General features: G+C 37.8%; 1 protein-coding gene across 1 annotated transcript; it reads right to left on the bottom strand.

Annotated features, from left to right (window-relative positions):
• Positions 1 to 4: 4 nt before the first annotated feature.
• On the bottom strand, positions 5 to 15,932 carry LOC102709147 (protein OPAQUE1). Its single transcript, XM_006647937.3, has 38 exons — positions 15,703 to 15,932; positions 14,520 to 14,669; positions 14,028 to 14,173; positions 13,776 to 13,932; positions 13,578 to 13,636; positions 13,261 to 13,417; positions 12,542 to 12,691; positions 12,270 to 12,406; positions 11,459 to 11,605; positions 11,284 to 11,385; positions 10,826 to 10,883; positions 10,620 to 10,721; positions 9,609 to 9,646; positions 9,395 to 9,521; positions 9,155 to 9,328; positions 8,440 to 8,571; positions 7,804 to 7,913; positions 6,977 to 7,037; positions 6,588 to 6,765; positions 6,290 to 6,495; positions 5,769 to 5,888; positions 5,340 to 5,438; positions 4,564 to 4,785; positions 4,251 to 4,390; positions 4,009 to 4,120; positions 3,795 to 3,845; positions 3,629 to 3,718; positions 3,310 to 3,480; positions 3,061 to 3,213; positions 2,135 to 2,311; positions 1,905 to 2,042; positions 1,728 to 1,798; positions 1,178 to 1,277; positions 900 to 956; positions 757 to 813; positions 586 to 666; positions 421 to 503; positions 5 to 285 (listed from the first exon to the last, which is right to left on the bottom strand). Exons 1-38 carry the CDS (start codon positions 15,820 to 15,822, stop codon positions 150 to 152), a joined length of 4,569 nt encoding a protein of 1,522 aa, XP_006648000.1. The 5' UTR covers positions 15,823 to 15,932; the 3' UTR covers positions 5 to 149.
• Between the last annotated feature and the right edge of the window lie 1,958 nt (positions 15,933 to 17,890).

The following is a 17,890-nucleotide window of genomic DNA, read 5'->3' as shown; positions in this document are numbered from 1 at the left end:
CAAGCTTTTTACCCCCCCCCCCCCCCCCCCCCGCGCGATAAACTTAAGACTACAGACCTAAAATACAACAGTTCAGAAGATATAACCCCCACTAAAAACTGGGAATAAAAATAAAAGAATCTTCAAGTCAACCCAACCAAGACTTACTACTAGATAGGCTGTGGATCATGATGCTTGAGTAGGAGCTGTACTGATGGATAGTGATGCAGAGATTCTGGAAGTTCTACATCTGCATAATCTATTGCAGGGATGGCAATTGACAAATCCTCTGTAGAGAACGGTATACTGAAAGAAAATATCACGTATAAGCAAATTGACAGTCAGGAAAATATGCTCTGCCATAAGGATACCTCTAGTCATGCTTTACCCCCCAAAAAAGACCTATTGTCTATAAAAATTCAACCAAGAAGCAAAGCATACCTTAAGTCATCATCTAATAAAAAGGAATTCGACACGAGATTCTGAGTATCTTTGTTGACAATCTCCCTCATTGCATTAACAACCTATCAGATATTAAAAGTTTCAGAACAAAGCATAGTGAATCCCAAAAAGAAAATGGAAAGCCTACAAACCAGAAGAACTTACATCATTTGAAATTCCTTGGGTATTATATTTGTCGTCCCAGTACATTGAGCATATCCTGTATATTTGGCGTACACTCAAGGACTACAAAGAACAAGAACAGAAAAGAATTAGTTAACTTCTGGCAAAAATAATGGTTATGCGCAAAATCAGAGGTTATACATATTGTCTTACCGGGCAAAGATCTTGCCTAATCTCCTCAAGTGTCTTCTTCCTTTTTTGATGTATGACCTGTGTCATGCAATTAGTGAGATGCTCAAGAGCGATACAAAAGAACAAAAACATGGAAAAAAAATATAGCATGCACAAACAATTACCAAAAATCCGACAGCCTGCCTGATATAATTTAGCTCATGCCAAGATGTTCCTGCAAACTAAAAGTACAATGATAATAAACTAGTAAATCAATGTGAAAAAGTTGGGACACCCAAAAAAGAGATGTTCAATAATGCTGCTTGTTCCCAACTTCCTAAAACAAGGTATATCAGTGAACTAGGAAGCAAATAAAGCGGGACAAGTTAAATAATTTCATCAGGGATTCTCAGTCCATTCTTAAAGTGTAAAACAGCTTCGCAAGCAGAATGCAAACACCTACCTCATCCGTGACATCAGAATTCCACTTCTCCAGTAACGACAGCCCAGCTTTGACATATTCCCCATTGGAGAAAGTACAGCATTCACGCCGAAGGAGGAGGCTGATGGAACAATGGAAATATAACTGTTAATATCATTAAAAACCATAGTATTTCATCGTTTCATTTTTATCTCAAATATAATAGAATAATGATTTTTTTCTGAAGCAACTATACGACCATCCCCTATTATAACTTTCCACCAACAGAATTCCATCACTCCAATGTCAAAGAGGCCCTTTGATTGTATCTTAATGAATGGTGCAAATGATCTGTGCACCAAAACTAATGAAGGCATAACTCTATCATCCAAGGAATGGCTATGCTCTCAATAACATTGATTGGCTACCATGTGTAAATTGTTTTGCATTCTTCCATCCATATGTACAAAGAATAAATTTAGAAAGCCAATGAACTATTTGTTCAGTAACACTGATTAGCTACCATGTGTAAATTGTTTTTCATGCTTGCATGCACATCTACCAAGGATAAATTTCATAAATGAGGAATTACCTGTTAAAAAGCTGTATATTAATAAAAGAGAACAGCTGAGTAATAAGTTTACGTATAAAGAATGATGGCACCTGTAAACACAAAATTGGGTTATTATACTCACTTGGAGAGCTAGGAAAGTCTATAAGTTTCCAGGAGATAATAAATCCACAGAAAAAAGTTCAAGGAAATGCTCACATGATTTTCATGCAATGTGTCCATAAGCAATTCCAGAAAATTGACGATGTTGTTCCAATGGGAGTTTGACGGTGGTTGGGTGCCAACCCCAGGTGATTTGGATGATTTTCCAGGCTGTGGACGTGTTGATTTTGGAGCCTGCATGAAAATTATAAGTGGTGAGAGAGTGTACTGACATATCTGGGTGTCCAACACATATTTGCCATCCGTATTTTAAGGTGGATAAGTACCTGAATGCAGACACTAAGAAGTGGTGATATTTCCTTTTTCAGATTATCCCTGAGCTGCCCAAAGATCTTTTCAACACATGCAGTTAGTTGCTGTTTGAATAATATGGCTGGATACCGAGCATCCACTTGTGCAAGAGTATCACTGCGTCCCACAAGCTTCGAAGGAGATCTGAGTGTCTGCAAGAAACAAAAAGGTCATTCCAATAACAGAGGTAAAATAATTTTAACATACACAAATTTTCATAAAAATGAAAACAAAAATTGCACTGTTATGGGTATGGGAACTTCAATACTAGCAAATCATGTTAGTGCACTTATACAGTTGTGCAAATTAAGAATACTTGAAAAGCATGGCATTTCCATTTCCCCCATTTTGGGAAGCAGCATAACTCTCTGGCACACACAATTTATGAGATCTGGCCCAGCACAATGCAGTGCTCTGTCGTAAAAGGGGAAAATGAACCAGATCTTCACCATGACAGTCCAACCAGACTGGATCTGCGGAATGGCCACTTTGAAGTGGCAAACCGCAGGAACTACGCTAAACTGGGTAGTTTTGGCGTGAACTGATGGCATAAAACTGCAGGCACACACCAGCCTATAGATTCCCAAGATGTGAACTGCATCTGCCTGGTAAGCAACTAAGCTAGCTACTTATTCCAGTTAAACAGAATAAGCTATTTAAGACCTTACTAAGCACCGTCATGCTATTGTTTTACCGCTAAAATGAAACCGGGGACCCTATGTCACCCAAGATGTTGACTGGGTCAATAGACAGGTCATATCTAATTATGCATACACATGAGACAAATAAAATGATATAAGAATTAAATTAGACATGCTTTGCAAATATCACTTCAGATGGGTATTAGCACACAACATAATTCAATACTGATAAGAAGATCCTTGATGTTCAAGTTCCTTACTTGCACTATCTTCCCACCTAGCCCTAAAGGCCCAGAAGGCCGGCGGGATGGTGTAGAAAATAATCCATTTGACCGTACATTCTTTTGCAGAAGGCATAGCAATGCAGAGGTATTGGATAACCAATAAGGTAATCTACCGTCAGCCTCTTCCCCCTGGAAAAGAACAGAAGAAACTCCACAGTTATTTGATGCCCACAAATAAGCATCTAATACAAACAGCAAAATAGATTTGTTTCAAAGTCATTTTACCTTGAGAACATTATTTATGGCTTCAATGATATGATCAAAAATAGCAGTCCTCTCAGATTCAAAAGCACGCCAGTGCAAAAGGCAACTGTAGATGATGCATGCGGCAACTGGTTTACCATCCTTGAATCCCAGATTTTCCTTTATGCATCGTAATAAGATTTCATGATTTTCCTACATGACACAAAATCATCATCAAGACACATGAAATAGATTGTTTTGGATAATTTCAGATGATCCAGAACAAATTATTTGACATCTTATCTAAGAATGTATCAATAGAGCTAGAACAAGGAAGCAATAACAAGTGAACAATAAATACCTCCTGCTTTTCAACAGGCATCCTGGTTCTCCTTGATCCAGTTAAACTCTGTGGAAGTGAAGCGAGGTATTTTGTTGGTTGTGGGGTTTCCTACAATTCAAATTGAGACACAATATGTCAATGAATCTATTGTAGATATGTACATCAACCAAAAGAATAGGCTTACATATCCATGCTTCTGCTCGCCGTTGGGAAGCCCGGTCGGTGTAGCGAATTTCTGCATTCAAGCAGCATATCAAGGAAACTATTTAAACATAAGCAGATATGCAAACAAGATCAGTACTAACTGTCCCGAAAATGAGTATCAACAATAGAACCTAAATGTTGGAAGATTTAACAGCAAAAAACAAATAAAGCAATTAAAGAACAAAGAAAAGAACCTCAGACAAAGCCTTTGTAGCTATGGACATATTGTTCAACGGAGACATGTTTAATGCCTTTTGCCTAAGGACATGATTTTCATTTTCCAAGTTCGAGAGTTTTTCCTGCAACCTGAAATTAGCAAGCTAGTACCTATTACATGCTTTGCTTTCAAATACAAAAGAGCAGTGATAACCCCTAAAATATTATATACATATTTTCCCAGAACTCTATGGTTTAAGAAAAACAAGGGAAAACATACTTGTCCAAATTTTGCTGGAGATGGTTGCATTTTCCCTCTACATCTTTCAATTTCTCCATTGTATCATCACTACCTTTACGAGCTGCGGTAAGTTCATTTTCCAGTGACGAATTCTTCTTTGATAATGACTCAAGTAAGTTCTACACAGAGTAAAAAGGGAATTATTTCAGGTAAGATAAAATCAAAAGAAACACAAATGCATATTGGTAACACGTAAACTACAGTAGCAAGAAAAACTATTAGTACAAACTAAATAAAATTGTGGTGATTTTATCATATTAGAATAACTTGATAAGGAAAAGAGCCTTCAAACCTTCAGATTGAAGTTCTCCTTTTCTGTTTCTGCTGTCATAATCTTGTTACTCCGCAACATAGTTATCTCTCTCAACGAATCATCCAATTTCCTCTGGAGTAGCAGATTTTTGTCATGTTCAATTTGAGCAGCCGACTTGGCTTCAGCACATTCGACACTTAATGATTCTATCATTTTGTCGCGCTTTAATATTTCTACAGACTTTGCCTCCTCACCAGCAGCCTACATTTTCAAGTTCATGCACAAGGAGGTGAAATATAGTATTATTATTAAACAGGAAAAATTTGTTCAGTGATATTAATAGAATGACTAAGGAATGGAAGCATTAAACACCAAATAACAAATATAACTGCCATAATACTGTTAGGAACAAGCATATTAATAACATATACGCATGTAGAATCCCCTCGACACAGTAATTCTTACTCTCTGTCCCAAGGAAGTTAATCTTTTTAGTTCAAAATCAAACTAGAAAGATGAACTTATTTTAGGACGCCGAGCGTATTAAGCACTGTTAAATAACAAATATTCCCTCCTTCCAACAATGTAATGTCGTTTGAAGTGTTTTGGAGAGATTAAGGTTGAGAGAGGAGGGCTGTGATTGATGGAGATGCAGAAGTAGGTGGGAAAATTAAATGATGGATTGTTGTGATTGGTTGAGATAGCTAGGTAGGTGAAGATATCCTTATATATAAAATACAAACTCTATATGTCCTTAAATTTTTGGGCAGAAGGAGTAGAACCCAAAGGTAAAAAAAGTGATAGACAACAATTACCCGCAGTCTCCTTTCCAGAGTTAGTCTCAAAGTAAGGTCATCCAACTTTTTCTCAAGTTTATTCTTCGCCTCACGCAGTGCACCAGCTTCGTTTGCAGCCTATAGCATAAACCGAGATAAGAGTATACACAATGCATGAAAATAACATGCTAGAAACAAAACAAATCTGCACACAGGATAACAAAACCTGCCAGATGACACAAAGGGAGCGAATTAGAGTAACACAAGAGGTAAATTAAACCACATCATTTCAATTACATAGAAATGTGTATCCCTCTTGAACATGAGGAAGAAAGAATAACGAGTACCACAATAGTATGCAACGGAGAAAAATAAATTAACTAAGACAACAGTCAATCATTTGGGTTCTGTAGTACACCTTGAAAATTTCCAATAAACCATGTATAGAATAGCACAGAATAAATTTACCATTTTGAGTCTCCTTAGTTCTCTTCTTGCAAGTTTCTGTCTCCAAGCACACTGAACTGCCACAGTGGCTTGCCTGTATTGTTGGAAAAGAATGATAACCTTCCGTCTTCTCCACACAGACTGCAATTGCCAACAGAAATCAGCGGAAAGTTGGACCATTTGAGTATATTTTTTCTCATATAAACAGTCGATGGCATCACAATACAATATAACCTTCCATGCAAGCTAATATGATTATGGCACATGCTTAAGACTTCTGACAAGATCTTATCAATTACTCGCACCGTCTCAAAACTAACTTCTTAAGCCATTTTTGGAGGGATTAAGGCTAAGGTGAGAAATGGTTGTGGTTGGCTGAGATGAGAAAGTTGGGACTTGGGATGAGGAAGTAGGTGGAGAAGTAGTTGTATAGTAAGCCAAATTTGAATCCTAGAAGTAGCAATATTTGAGACAGATTGTTTACTTGGTATCCTAGCATTGTTTCCAGATAACCAGGTTGGAACTTAAGTGGAGGGACACACCTGTATCACCAAAGCAGCCTTCTGCTCTCTGATGACTGAGAAATAACAGCGAGCAATAAATCCTCGAATACAGGACTGAATAAGAAGAGCTGCTGAACAAGCTTGCTGGTAAGTCCGATGAAGCCGCCATCTCCGGACATACTTCTGAACAATTATAGCAGCCGCTGCTTCTCTTTTTACCATATACATCTTCCTTGCCAAACAGCCTGCAAGGTCATTAAAATTAGCAACCAGAATGTAGCAGCAATAGATTATAATTCAAGCGAAATAAAGATAATAAAGCAATACAGATATTTACCTCTGCAATATGCTTGTATAAAAATCGAAGCCTCCCTTGCTTTAACAAACTCTTTGCGGGTAATGAATGTTCTGAAACAACCTTGAATGAGGCGTGCAGCATTCTCCAAAACTTCAGCACGACGCATATCTAATATTGCAATTTGACCAGCTCTAAGGAAAACCTTAGTGCTACCAAGCTATTAAGTAAAGCAAAGTGTCAGACCATCAAAAAATTATAGTCAGTTTATCCAAACTTAACATAACATAGAAAAGTGTGTACAAAAATGACTTCAACTGTAAACAGAACAAAAATGTGGGGTACAAAAATCACAGCTGGAATGATTCGTTTATATAAACAAGAAATATATTAGATAATGACAGTAATACAGAATATGTTGAGCAGATTACCTGAAAATTTTCGAGCTTCATCTTTTCAAGAATTCCCTTTGTCAATGCTCTCTCATCATAACTGCACAGTTAAGCATAACATCACATAATCACATAAGGTGATGCAATGAAAAACAAAGATATAAACAGTTCTTTAATGACCCATCACAAAGAGAAGTTGAATAATGGGGCTGTCTCGAGAAGAAATTCTAGAATAGCCTACCAAATCAAGCATACACTGACAGGGGTTGCTTTTTGCAAATAGCCATTGATAAACCCCCATTTCACACAGAATCTTACAATTTAACACTAATAAGAAAGTGAATAGAAAGTATAGCAAGTTAGCATAGAATAAGCAAAAGTTGCAACCGTTTGAAAAGATAGGATGTGTTAGTTACTCCTGAATTTTGGCCAAATGTGCATATGCTAATTAAACCTGTTAGGCTAGAGCTGAACTATACCATAAATAAATCCATTGATTGGTTTGGCCTACTGCAACTAATGAGGGAATGCTGGATCAAAGTAGCACCGTGAAAAGCTAAAATATCATTATTGGTAACACACAAACAAGATGCAGTACAAATAACAGATATCAGCTCCATGATGTTCAGCAAAAAAGTGGTGTTTGTTGGACAACAGTTATATCAAATATAATACAAACCTAACTGTTTAGATCCAAATAGATGAAAAGATTCAGCAATAGCTTGTACCAACAACAAATGGAATGATTTGCAGCTGTGATTAAGATCACCAAACCCGTAAACAGAAAAGAGAAAAGATGTACTCGTTGCAAACTACAAATTGAAGCACAAACTCAAAATTAATTTAATGAAGTATACATTGAATACCTTCCAAGCATCATCTCAGGAACTAGAACACCAAACCGGTCAATAAATTCAGCATAAGTTCTTCTGGTAGGATAGCCAGCAAGACTAATGCGAACAGCCTCTAAAACACCCTGCCAAACGACCAAGTTACAATCTTCAGGGAACATTTCAGTTCATCATGAACTGACATACGGAATCAAAAGTGATGAATAGCTCGAGATGAATAGTCACACAATTTATAGAATTATCTGGTGCATTGCTAGAGACAGTTCTATAAAATATAATAACATGACAATGTATAATATAAATATGAAAGACTTTAAAACATTTTATTAAGTGATCTTATGAATGTGGCTCGATATACGTGACCACAAAAGGGTTAATTGTTTGTGACTGTAGCACACTCGAGTCACATGGTAATTTCATGTATGAACAGTACAACACAAACCTACACAATGAGTTGGGCAAGTTGGCATAGGACCAAAAAATCATCTTGAAGTGGAACAATTAACATTAACTCTTCAACCTTTATGGTGCCAACAGCAAACTGAGGTGGTGGTCAGTGATGTATGGACAGATGTGCTGCTCAGATAATTTATGGAGAAGAAAGAAAATACTATTGATTTGGTGTTTAATATTTAAGTTGTATGTTCTTACTCCACAGCGCAGTTGATGCAGGACACTCTGATTTTCAAAGATCTGAGGGCGATTAACAGAGTTAGGCTTCACGCAGCGTACGTAGTGAGGCTCTGTCGAGTTGAGGGTTTCCATGAGGGCTTGAAGTTGTTGCTTCAGAAAGAACGAATATAATAGAGCAGTTAGGAAGATCATAATATTATGATTGCAAAATAATCCAAGACAATCAATGAGAAGTGAATATAGAGCAAATCAGTGTCTTAAGTATAGCCTTGATATGGGAATGGAAGGAAATGAATAAAATGATCAAAGCTAGACAGCTAGTACAATTATGGCTCAAACCTCTGCATGTGGTGGAACTAGGAAACATAGAATTTCCAAAAGTGAAGTAGTCACCCTATAAACCAACAGTGAGCATATGCGCTGCAAACTTTTTTATTTTGATGAAAGAACAACCTTTGGAGGAAAAACACACGCTAAAATACCATTATGGTGGAACAAGAATAGATAAGTTCAATCCCCTCTACATTGAAACCCCATGGGAAAATGGGCGGTACCTTTACACAGCCACACTACTCATCACTATTTAATAAATCATAACGTGGAAATAGATGCATATAACCATTTTTTCTATAGAAAATAATATTTTGATGGTGCATCCAACAAAAGAAACCAAGCCAAACATAAATTTCAAAGACCCAAAACGAAACGGAAGCAATGAAGTTTTTGCTGATACCTTAAATCTGGAAGCAACTGACGAGAACTTGTACGATGATCTCAGGGATTCTTCAGGCAACGAACCAAAAAGTCCAGAAACTAAAGGGCATCTTGATGAAGACAAAAGATTACAGTGCTCTGCAACAATATAGTCTCGGTTTTTCTCCAAAAAGGATTCCGTTTGATACGTCACCTACAAAAGGTGGCCTCTCTGATTGTTCATACCTGATATAGGAAAAGCAATTAAATTACAACATACCTTCCCAGCATAATGGGAAATAGTAAAATCTGTCTCTGAGAATTTTGTCTTCTCAAGCCTATGATGCGAAGAGAAATTTCTGAACATCTTTGTTGCAAAGGTCTCGTGAGTAGATTTTGGGAACATACTGGAAAAGAACAACCGTAGATTAGAAAGGTTATCTCTTTGTTAATAGAAACAGCTGTTTTCCAACAGAAATAAAAATAATGGTTACCAAGCTTCATCTAGCAGTGCAATAATTCCAATTGGTTTCTGCAAGGATATATAATTGAATTAGCCTTGGACTGCCAAAAATATGTTACAAGGGATGGAGCAATAGCAAAATAGCACCTCAAATATGACACCATCATAAATTACCACACATGAAACTGTCTCACATACGCATCACCACTCCCAAACATCTTAGATATAATTTAGACACTAATAAACATAAAAAAAAAATCATAATTATTGCACCCAACACTTTTGATAAAGAAGATATTAAAGCTTGCAGAAGCAAATGTATGTTTGGCACAATAACATATTTGTCAAGGTTTTTACCCAAAGAAAAAAACACCATCACAAAATTATAGTGAATTCACCAATGTGTTGTTTTGCTTTTGGGGCTTCTAGACATTTTGCAAGTACAACAGTTGTACGCATCAATGCATTCTAGTATTCTACAAACCCAAGCCATGTTAAGCATTTGTTATGGTCATTCAAGTATGTCTCTAGTTATTCAATGATGCATGTTCAAACTGTTAGGAGTAATGGCATGGACTAAAAGTGTAGCTGATGTTTCTTCCTAATACATCACAAAGGCTATAAATCATCCATGTGCTTACTACTTAAAACCCGGTATAATACCAATACCAATGACAATATGTGATAAAGCTTTGGTGGGATGTGACATGCCAGTAATAAGGTCAGGTTGGCGCTAGCAATGGATTAAGGCGTCGAACACTCAACAACTACTGCTAATGTCATCAGTAAGTGACACCCAAATCAGGAGACAGCTAACTAATTCCACCATCACTGGCACAAAGAGCAAATACAATACAGCTCAAAACATAACTAAGTAACTTGTAATGCAAGTTGGCAATGTAGCCATACAAAATGGCATACGAAGACACAGATTGATGAAGAGCAAAAATAAAAAAGAAGAAAGCTATTACAACATTAAAACAGTTACTAGCATAAGTGATTTGTCCGTATTGAACTTGGTAAATAAATGCACTGAGACAACCTTTTCAATCAAATCCAAAACATCTTGATTATCAATAAATTCAATGTAGCTCCAATCAATTTTCTCGCTTTTGTACTCCTCCTGTTCCATCTTGAATACATGCTGAAAAAGGGATTTGTAGCATTTAATGATGAGATAGATAAGTTACACAAATATTTAATGCAAAGTAATAATGTCCCAATTAAAGAGAAAATGATGCACTATACCTCATTGAAATGCTGCTGAAGCTTTTCATTGGCAAAGTTGATGCAGAACTGCTCAAAACTGCAGCAATAAACAAGAATGGTTCATCGGGAAAAGGGAAGCTGATGAAAATGCAGCAGCTAAATATCCCATGATTTTCCCACAGTTTTCCCGAGTTAGCAGCACAAACAGTAATAACAAACTAGCTTGTGGGCATTTAACAGGCCAGCTGAACCAAACAAGAAAAAAGCACAAAAGGATCAAGGCTTATATGGGAATGGATAATCAGGGATGATTTAGGAATTGGACATAGAAGTAAATTGGTGCATTGCCAACAGAAATGGTGAGACAAAACAATCATCAAGGACCTTTTGTTTTCTAATAATATATTCACAAATCAAATCAAATAAAAATATTCCAGTATGAATCGCTATAAAAATACTGCAAGTAAATTAAACTAAATGACAGAATGCCGAATTACCTGTTGTTTTTGAAGCTCTCAAAGCCATAAATATCCAAGACACCAATTTGTACTTTGGAATCAACATCTTGACCAATAGATTTGTTAATATTCTCAACAAGCCTGGAAACAATAGAAGAATGCTAACTTCTCAAGACACACAAAATGCTTGAAAAAATAAGGCAGGTAAAAATACCAGTCAAACAATCTTGCATATACAGTCTTTGCTAGAGCATCACGATTAGCTGCTGCTTCAGAACAGTCTAATGCTTTTATAATTGCTCCTTCAAGGGTGTTAATGCAGCGGGTACATAGAGTTGAGACCAACAGATCTGGATCACACCTAATTCAAATAGAAAAAATGAAGCAATAAGGAACAAATAAAGGTGCAGAACGGTACATTTTTCCGCTCCCAGAAATTTGAATAATTTCCACTACATGGAAAGTATATGATTCATAGCGACAAAGGACATTTTAGGAATAAAATGATTTTATGCATGCATGCATTATCCTTACTAAATGTACATTATCAACCTGTTCACTTAATTTGGTAGTTCTTTTATGACCCTTCTTCAGAAATGCAAGTTAAAACAGTATACGCGGACAGTTCAAAATTGTGAACTTTGCTAATCAGGCATTCAAAATTCACCAATGACAAACTTAAATAAAGTGAATAAATAAATTTAATTATACTATCCATATATGTGTATTGAAGGTATAGGAGCGTAAACATGCCAATTTTAATTATCAACCGTAGGCTGTAATCTTCGTTTACAGTAACTAACTAATAGGGTAGAACGTGTATTTTTTGCTTGTGACACATCTATAAGAAATCAAGCATTGAATCATCTACGTCCATAAGCTCAATGCCCTGGAGCATTAAAAACTAAACGCTTCAAGAATCAAGAGTTAGGAACTTGACACAGTGTTGGTATCATAATTCTGGACCGATGAGGATGATGAGGCGAAAAAATGGTCACAATCATACATGTAAATAAAATTCATACATGAATAGTTTGGCGGCCATTTGGAGGTGAAAATTTGATGATGAATCCTTAATTTTTGAAGAATCAATTTCCTTTCCAGGAGAAAACTCAATGTTGCCAAGATGAAGAATGGCTGCCAGTATCCGAAATATAGCATCCTGAACAAAGTACAGCATACACATTCATTTCTGAATTTTTTTTAAAAAAAAAAAAGAGTACGCGTAATATCCATTCATTTTCTATATATATTTATTTCCAAGTAACATCTGAGCATGTTCACATTCTGTAGAAACCTGATCATTTCTGCTAATTCCGACAATATCCATTGCCCTTTTTGTCTTCCAGTACTCGTCTTCATTATTTGTTCCTTCCAATTCATATGTCCTACTTTTATTCAAGTAATGGAAACTCCTTGGATGACCAAGCTTGTATAGTTCTGCGTCCTTCATGAACAAACAAATGCAAAATTCAAAAGTAACCTTAGAACAGCATGGAATCAACTGTACAATTAGATGCAATAAAATGAATTGAAAACAGATTATACAACTTCTAGAATACTATGTTCTCATGCTTAACAAAGGTTTTGAATTAAGGTGTATTATGATAATCTCATTTTAAGCAATTAAAAGAATTATGTTGAATAACAAGCTTGACTTTAAACTAAGTTGCACATGGATATATTATTGTGTTTCAGCAATAAGTACATCTTTCACCATTTCTTCTCTGATATGCAAAATACTTTGGCAGTAAAACCTGTTCTTATAAATTATAGCAGAAATAGGTGTCATCGTAAACAAATCCAGTTGAACCCAATAACTATTGAAATGCGAGGAAATGAATGAGGTGTAGGTTAGAACAGGGTATGAGTATAATTTAAGTCTAAGCACATTCTTGAACAACTAATGCAGACCTCACAGATAGCCCAAAACGAAACCATGCAGTAATGGAAATTACACCAAGTACGCAGATAGTAAATGAACAAATATGCAATAGAAATGGTTGGTACAGGTACCTTTCCAGACGCACATAACTGATAAAAGCAATGGAAATTTCTTTCAGGGTCATTAATCTGCACAACACGAGACCTTTCCAAAAGATAGGTCCTAATAGCAGCTCCAGATATTCTACCATTTGCATCGAATTGTATCTCAACAAATTTACCAAATCGGCTGCAACCAAAAAGTTTTGCAGGTTAAAACTTGAAACTATAAGACAAAATTGAATTGTCATTCAGGAAAACATCACTAATACTGTGTTTATCATAGAGGAGTTTATTCCTAACTATAGCATATAAGTCAAACAACATTATGCATTATGAGTGATACTCACCTTGAGTTGTCATTTCTAACTGTTTTTGCATTGCCAAATGCCTCCAGAAGAGGGTTAGACTAGTAAGGAGAAACAAAAAGACTTATATGAGTACGAGAAAATGCCTTGAAAAGTCCCAACAAGAAACGCTATAGACAATCAAATATGCATAAATATTAGTATCATTTATTACAGTGGAGAACAGAAGGCAAAACTCACTTCGAGAACCTGCTGCTCAACGGTTCGGTCGTCAATAGCAGCTCTACCACCAACATATGTAAGATACTGCATGATAAGCTTTGTTGTTTCGGTCTTACCAGCACCACTTTCACCACTAACCAGGATTGACTGGCTCCGGGATTCATTAACCATAGCCCTAAATTACTCAATAAATGTGATGGAAAAATTATACACACAAACAGAGGCTAAGCCACTAAGGACACTTAAAGTGAATCAAAATCTAATCCAAACCTGTATGATGCATCAGCCACTGCAAAAACATGTGGACTCAACTCCCCTAGTCGGACACCCTTGTATTGCTCCATCATGTACTCATTGTACAGGTGAGGAAGCCTCGTGAATGGATTAACAGCAATCAAAATGCTTCCAGTGTATGTCTATCTCAAGAAAGAAAAATGAAAAGGCTGTCACAAAGAGAAGCTTAAAATTGAAGTAGCAAAACAGAGGTAAATGTATTTAGTAAGACAATAGATGTTGAAAAAATAATCATCATTAATGATTCTAATCATAGGGACAGCCAAAGTGAATTTGTCTCATGAGAAAGTAACACTGACACATATCAGCATGGTCACTAATTATCATAAATTGAGACTTACAAGTCAAGTATGTCTTTACAACGAAATTTAAACAAGGATTCACAGATCAAAAATAAGTTATCATATACATTTCATTGTACGCAAGTCACTTGACAAATAAAAACAACAGAACCAGTTGATGACTTACATATATCTCATTCAATGCATATCTTCTCTTCAAATTGTATAGAACACCTGGTTCATTAAGATAAGTCAGTTTGGTCATGTCATCAACATGACCCCCACCTAGATCTTCATCTGTGTCCCTAGGCAGCAACTTCTCTGCCAAAACTGTAATCTGAAAACCAGAAGGGGAAGAATAAATTAACTGAATCAAATTTTAATAGTAAAAACAATGAAGATGTTAATACACATGTCAACAAAATGTGGTTGCAGTGTGGAATTACTTCAATATTTTCAACAAGTATGATACGAAGGACGGAAATCAAGTGCAGACCCCAAATAGATCAATGTGTGTAGACATAAGGGATCGGATTTAATTTGTAAAACAAATTTCCACCCGTCACACAATTGTTCCAAAATTATAAAGAATGCCAGGACAGCTACAAAATTAAGAGCCCAGCAGAATCTAGTCTGGTAAGGCAGAGCATTGCATCAAACCAAGAGGATAACATAACACAGATATGACTCAAAATAGTTAAATTTTAACTGATATCACAGTAATTTCCAAATTAACTAAAAAGATCAATGCCAATGCATGTATATTTCACAGCTCAGGCAATCCAGTTAAATAGCAGAGTGCAGTTACAAGTCGCACAATATCTAGAAGTACTCTAACTGAAGCTTCAAACTAGTTCAGCAAATTACATGTCAGACAAGTTGACACAACCTAAAATCAACTGACAAATGATCGGAAAATTTTGATCCAAATTACAATACCACGGAATTGCTACCGTTTGTACTTCAAATAGTCCCCTCGAGCGAACTGATGCCCCGCCAGAACCAGGTCGAATTTATTGTAGAAATTAACGATAGATACAAATAAGTATCTGCAACCACAACTTCCACCATTTCGAATCAACTTTGTCTCCCTGTTTTCTGACACGCAAAATTTACAACGGAACAGTTCGAAAAAATAGGTTAAAATGTTGTCAACTACCTCAGTTCACTGATGCTAACACGTGATCAAACTGACAACAAAATCAAACCTCTATCCCATCGTCGTGAAACAAGCTCGAAGAAAACTGGTATGGAGTTCATCTGCTCACATCCCACACCCACGAAAAATCCCAAAACAGCACGACGCAAACTTAAACCGCACGGAATGAGGGGGACAGCGATAGAGACAGAGAGGGGGGGGATTGCCGAACCTTCTTCCGCTGGCTGGTGAGCACGACGACGGACCTGTCCTTCAGCTCCACCACCTCCGCCTCCATCCACCCCTCCCCCTTCTCCTCCACCCACACCTTCGACCCCTTCCGGTAGCTCATCTCGCCGAAACCCTAGCCCCCGACGCCTCCGCCTCCCAGCCCTAGCCTCGCCTGAGCACCCCGGCGGCGGAGGCGAGCACGAGGCGCGCGCGCCGCGGGTCCGGGCGCCGCCGGTGGCGCGCGGCGGCAAACCGAGAGAGAGGGAAGAGAGGCCTCCGGTTAGAGCGAGGCGGCGGCCGCTGCTGCTTGGAGTTGTCGACTCATGGCCGAAATTTTGGCTTTGGCTTGGCGCTTCTTCTCCTGTGCACTTTTTCTAATGGCCAAAAAATAAATAAACAAAACAAAAACGTGGTCGCGAGGGGTGGTGATTGCAAAATTCTCCCGCCGACGTGGCACGGAATTTGAACGGTAGAGGGGCGGAGCGTCATTTCCGCCTGCGTGGCAGTGGTGGGACCGCGAGGATCAAAGCGGTGTGGGGCGCGTGGGGCCCGGAGGGCAGAGGCGTCTTTTTCTGGGCGGGGAAGAAATCACGTGGACCCATCGGTAAGCCAGGCCTGTTCAAATTCACGGCCAACTTGAAACTTTGAATGCACGGCCACATGGGCTGTTCTTTTCTGGTTAAGGTCCCTGGTCTGTTCTATATTCACTACTTGAGGACATTAGGAACTCATTTAGGGGCTTTTACACGTTACAGTAATATGTCCATTTTCCTTTCTATGGCAATACTCATAAGCTGGAGCTAGTAAAATATGATCTTCCAATAAATTTATAGTGTATCCGCTTAGTGCAGCGCGATGAAACATGTAACACTGCAAGGCACCATTATAACTATCAACGACTAAAACTTACCTAAACCATATAGTATACTTTTTCCCCAAACATTGGTTGTTTTCATTTTAGCCTGTCGGGCTTAACTAATCCTCGTTTTTCGTTAGCATGTTTTTCAAACTACTAAATGATATATTTTATACAAATTTTTCCTTATAAAATTGTTTTAAAATTATGTTTATTATTTCATGTGCGGCTAATTAGCTTACGCAACCTTCACCTTCAAATGCAGTCATTATATGAGACCAAAGTACACGTGCAACATGCCTCATACAAATGTCTAAAATTAGTCTAGTTATATTCTAAAATTGGAGCGAAAATATGTGTTTTCAATATGAGTTATTCATTTTTATATTTATGTTCAAGAAGTATGTAATTTTTATGTCCAATATTTTTTTACATGAACCTAATATAAGTTTTTGAATAATAAAATATTATTATTCTTTTAGAGATGCTCTTCAACTTTCAACGATTAAAAAAAGGCAGGTTGAATGGAGAGACTTGCAAGCAAAGAATCACCGAAGACAAAAGGGTTGAACATGATAAAACTTGGCAATAATTTAAACACAGAATGACACAAACTTGCATACTCCTGTTTTTGCTAGTACACAAAACAACAGTTGCATTTCCCTTGCTATCGATCGTAATTCGATCACTTGATTCGACGGCCCAAGTGCGCTCAAAGGGTACAAACCGGACCAACAAAACGCGCCGGGATTCGTTCCGAGTCACCGTGCCAGTGCGTTTGCGATGCCTTCGAAATCTGACGGTTATATTTTTCTAGTGCCAGTACCAGTTCCAGTCACGAACTTACCGTTTTGCCCCTGAGACCCTTCACTCAAGACGGTTGGTTGCATCACGAGCGCGTGGCCGCGTGACTCGTCCTGGCCGAACGGACCAGGCCACGTAGGACCAGGAGACGGCCATCCTCCCACTGACCCCCGGGCCCCACCGTTCAAGAAACCCGCCACGTTGCTCGTAGTCGCGTGCGCTGGACTCGTGACAGTTTCGCACTCGCAGCTTGGGCTATGGAGAAGCTGTGCACGCTAAGGAAAACTTTTCTTTCTCTGAGCCTTTCGTTTTCTTCACTTGCTGGTAACTCCTGTATTTTCCGTGGGGTTTGGGGGAACCGTCCTCTACACGGTTGCTACAAAATGTTCCTTTCCCCCTCTGAAACCATGTGTGTGCTTGCACTGCTTGGAGTACCATACTCCGGAGGAGAACCGAGAACCATGCGAGGAGAGCTCGACGAACCGATAATGGTCACGTGAGCGAGCATTTGCAGAGAGGTCCAAAAGGC

The sequence above is a fragment of the Oryza brachyantha genome, chromosome 2, assembly GCF_000231095.2.
Source record: "Oryza brachyantha chromosome 2, ObraRS2, whole genome shotgun sequence".
In the NCBI taxonomy this organism is placed as follows: Eukaryota; Viridiplantae; Streptophyta; class Magnoliopsida; order Poales; family Poaceae; genus Oryza; species Oryza brachyantha.
Note: the sequence above shows the minus strand (reverse complement) of the source record. Positions and strands in the feature narration are given on the sequence as shown.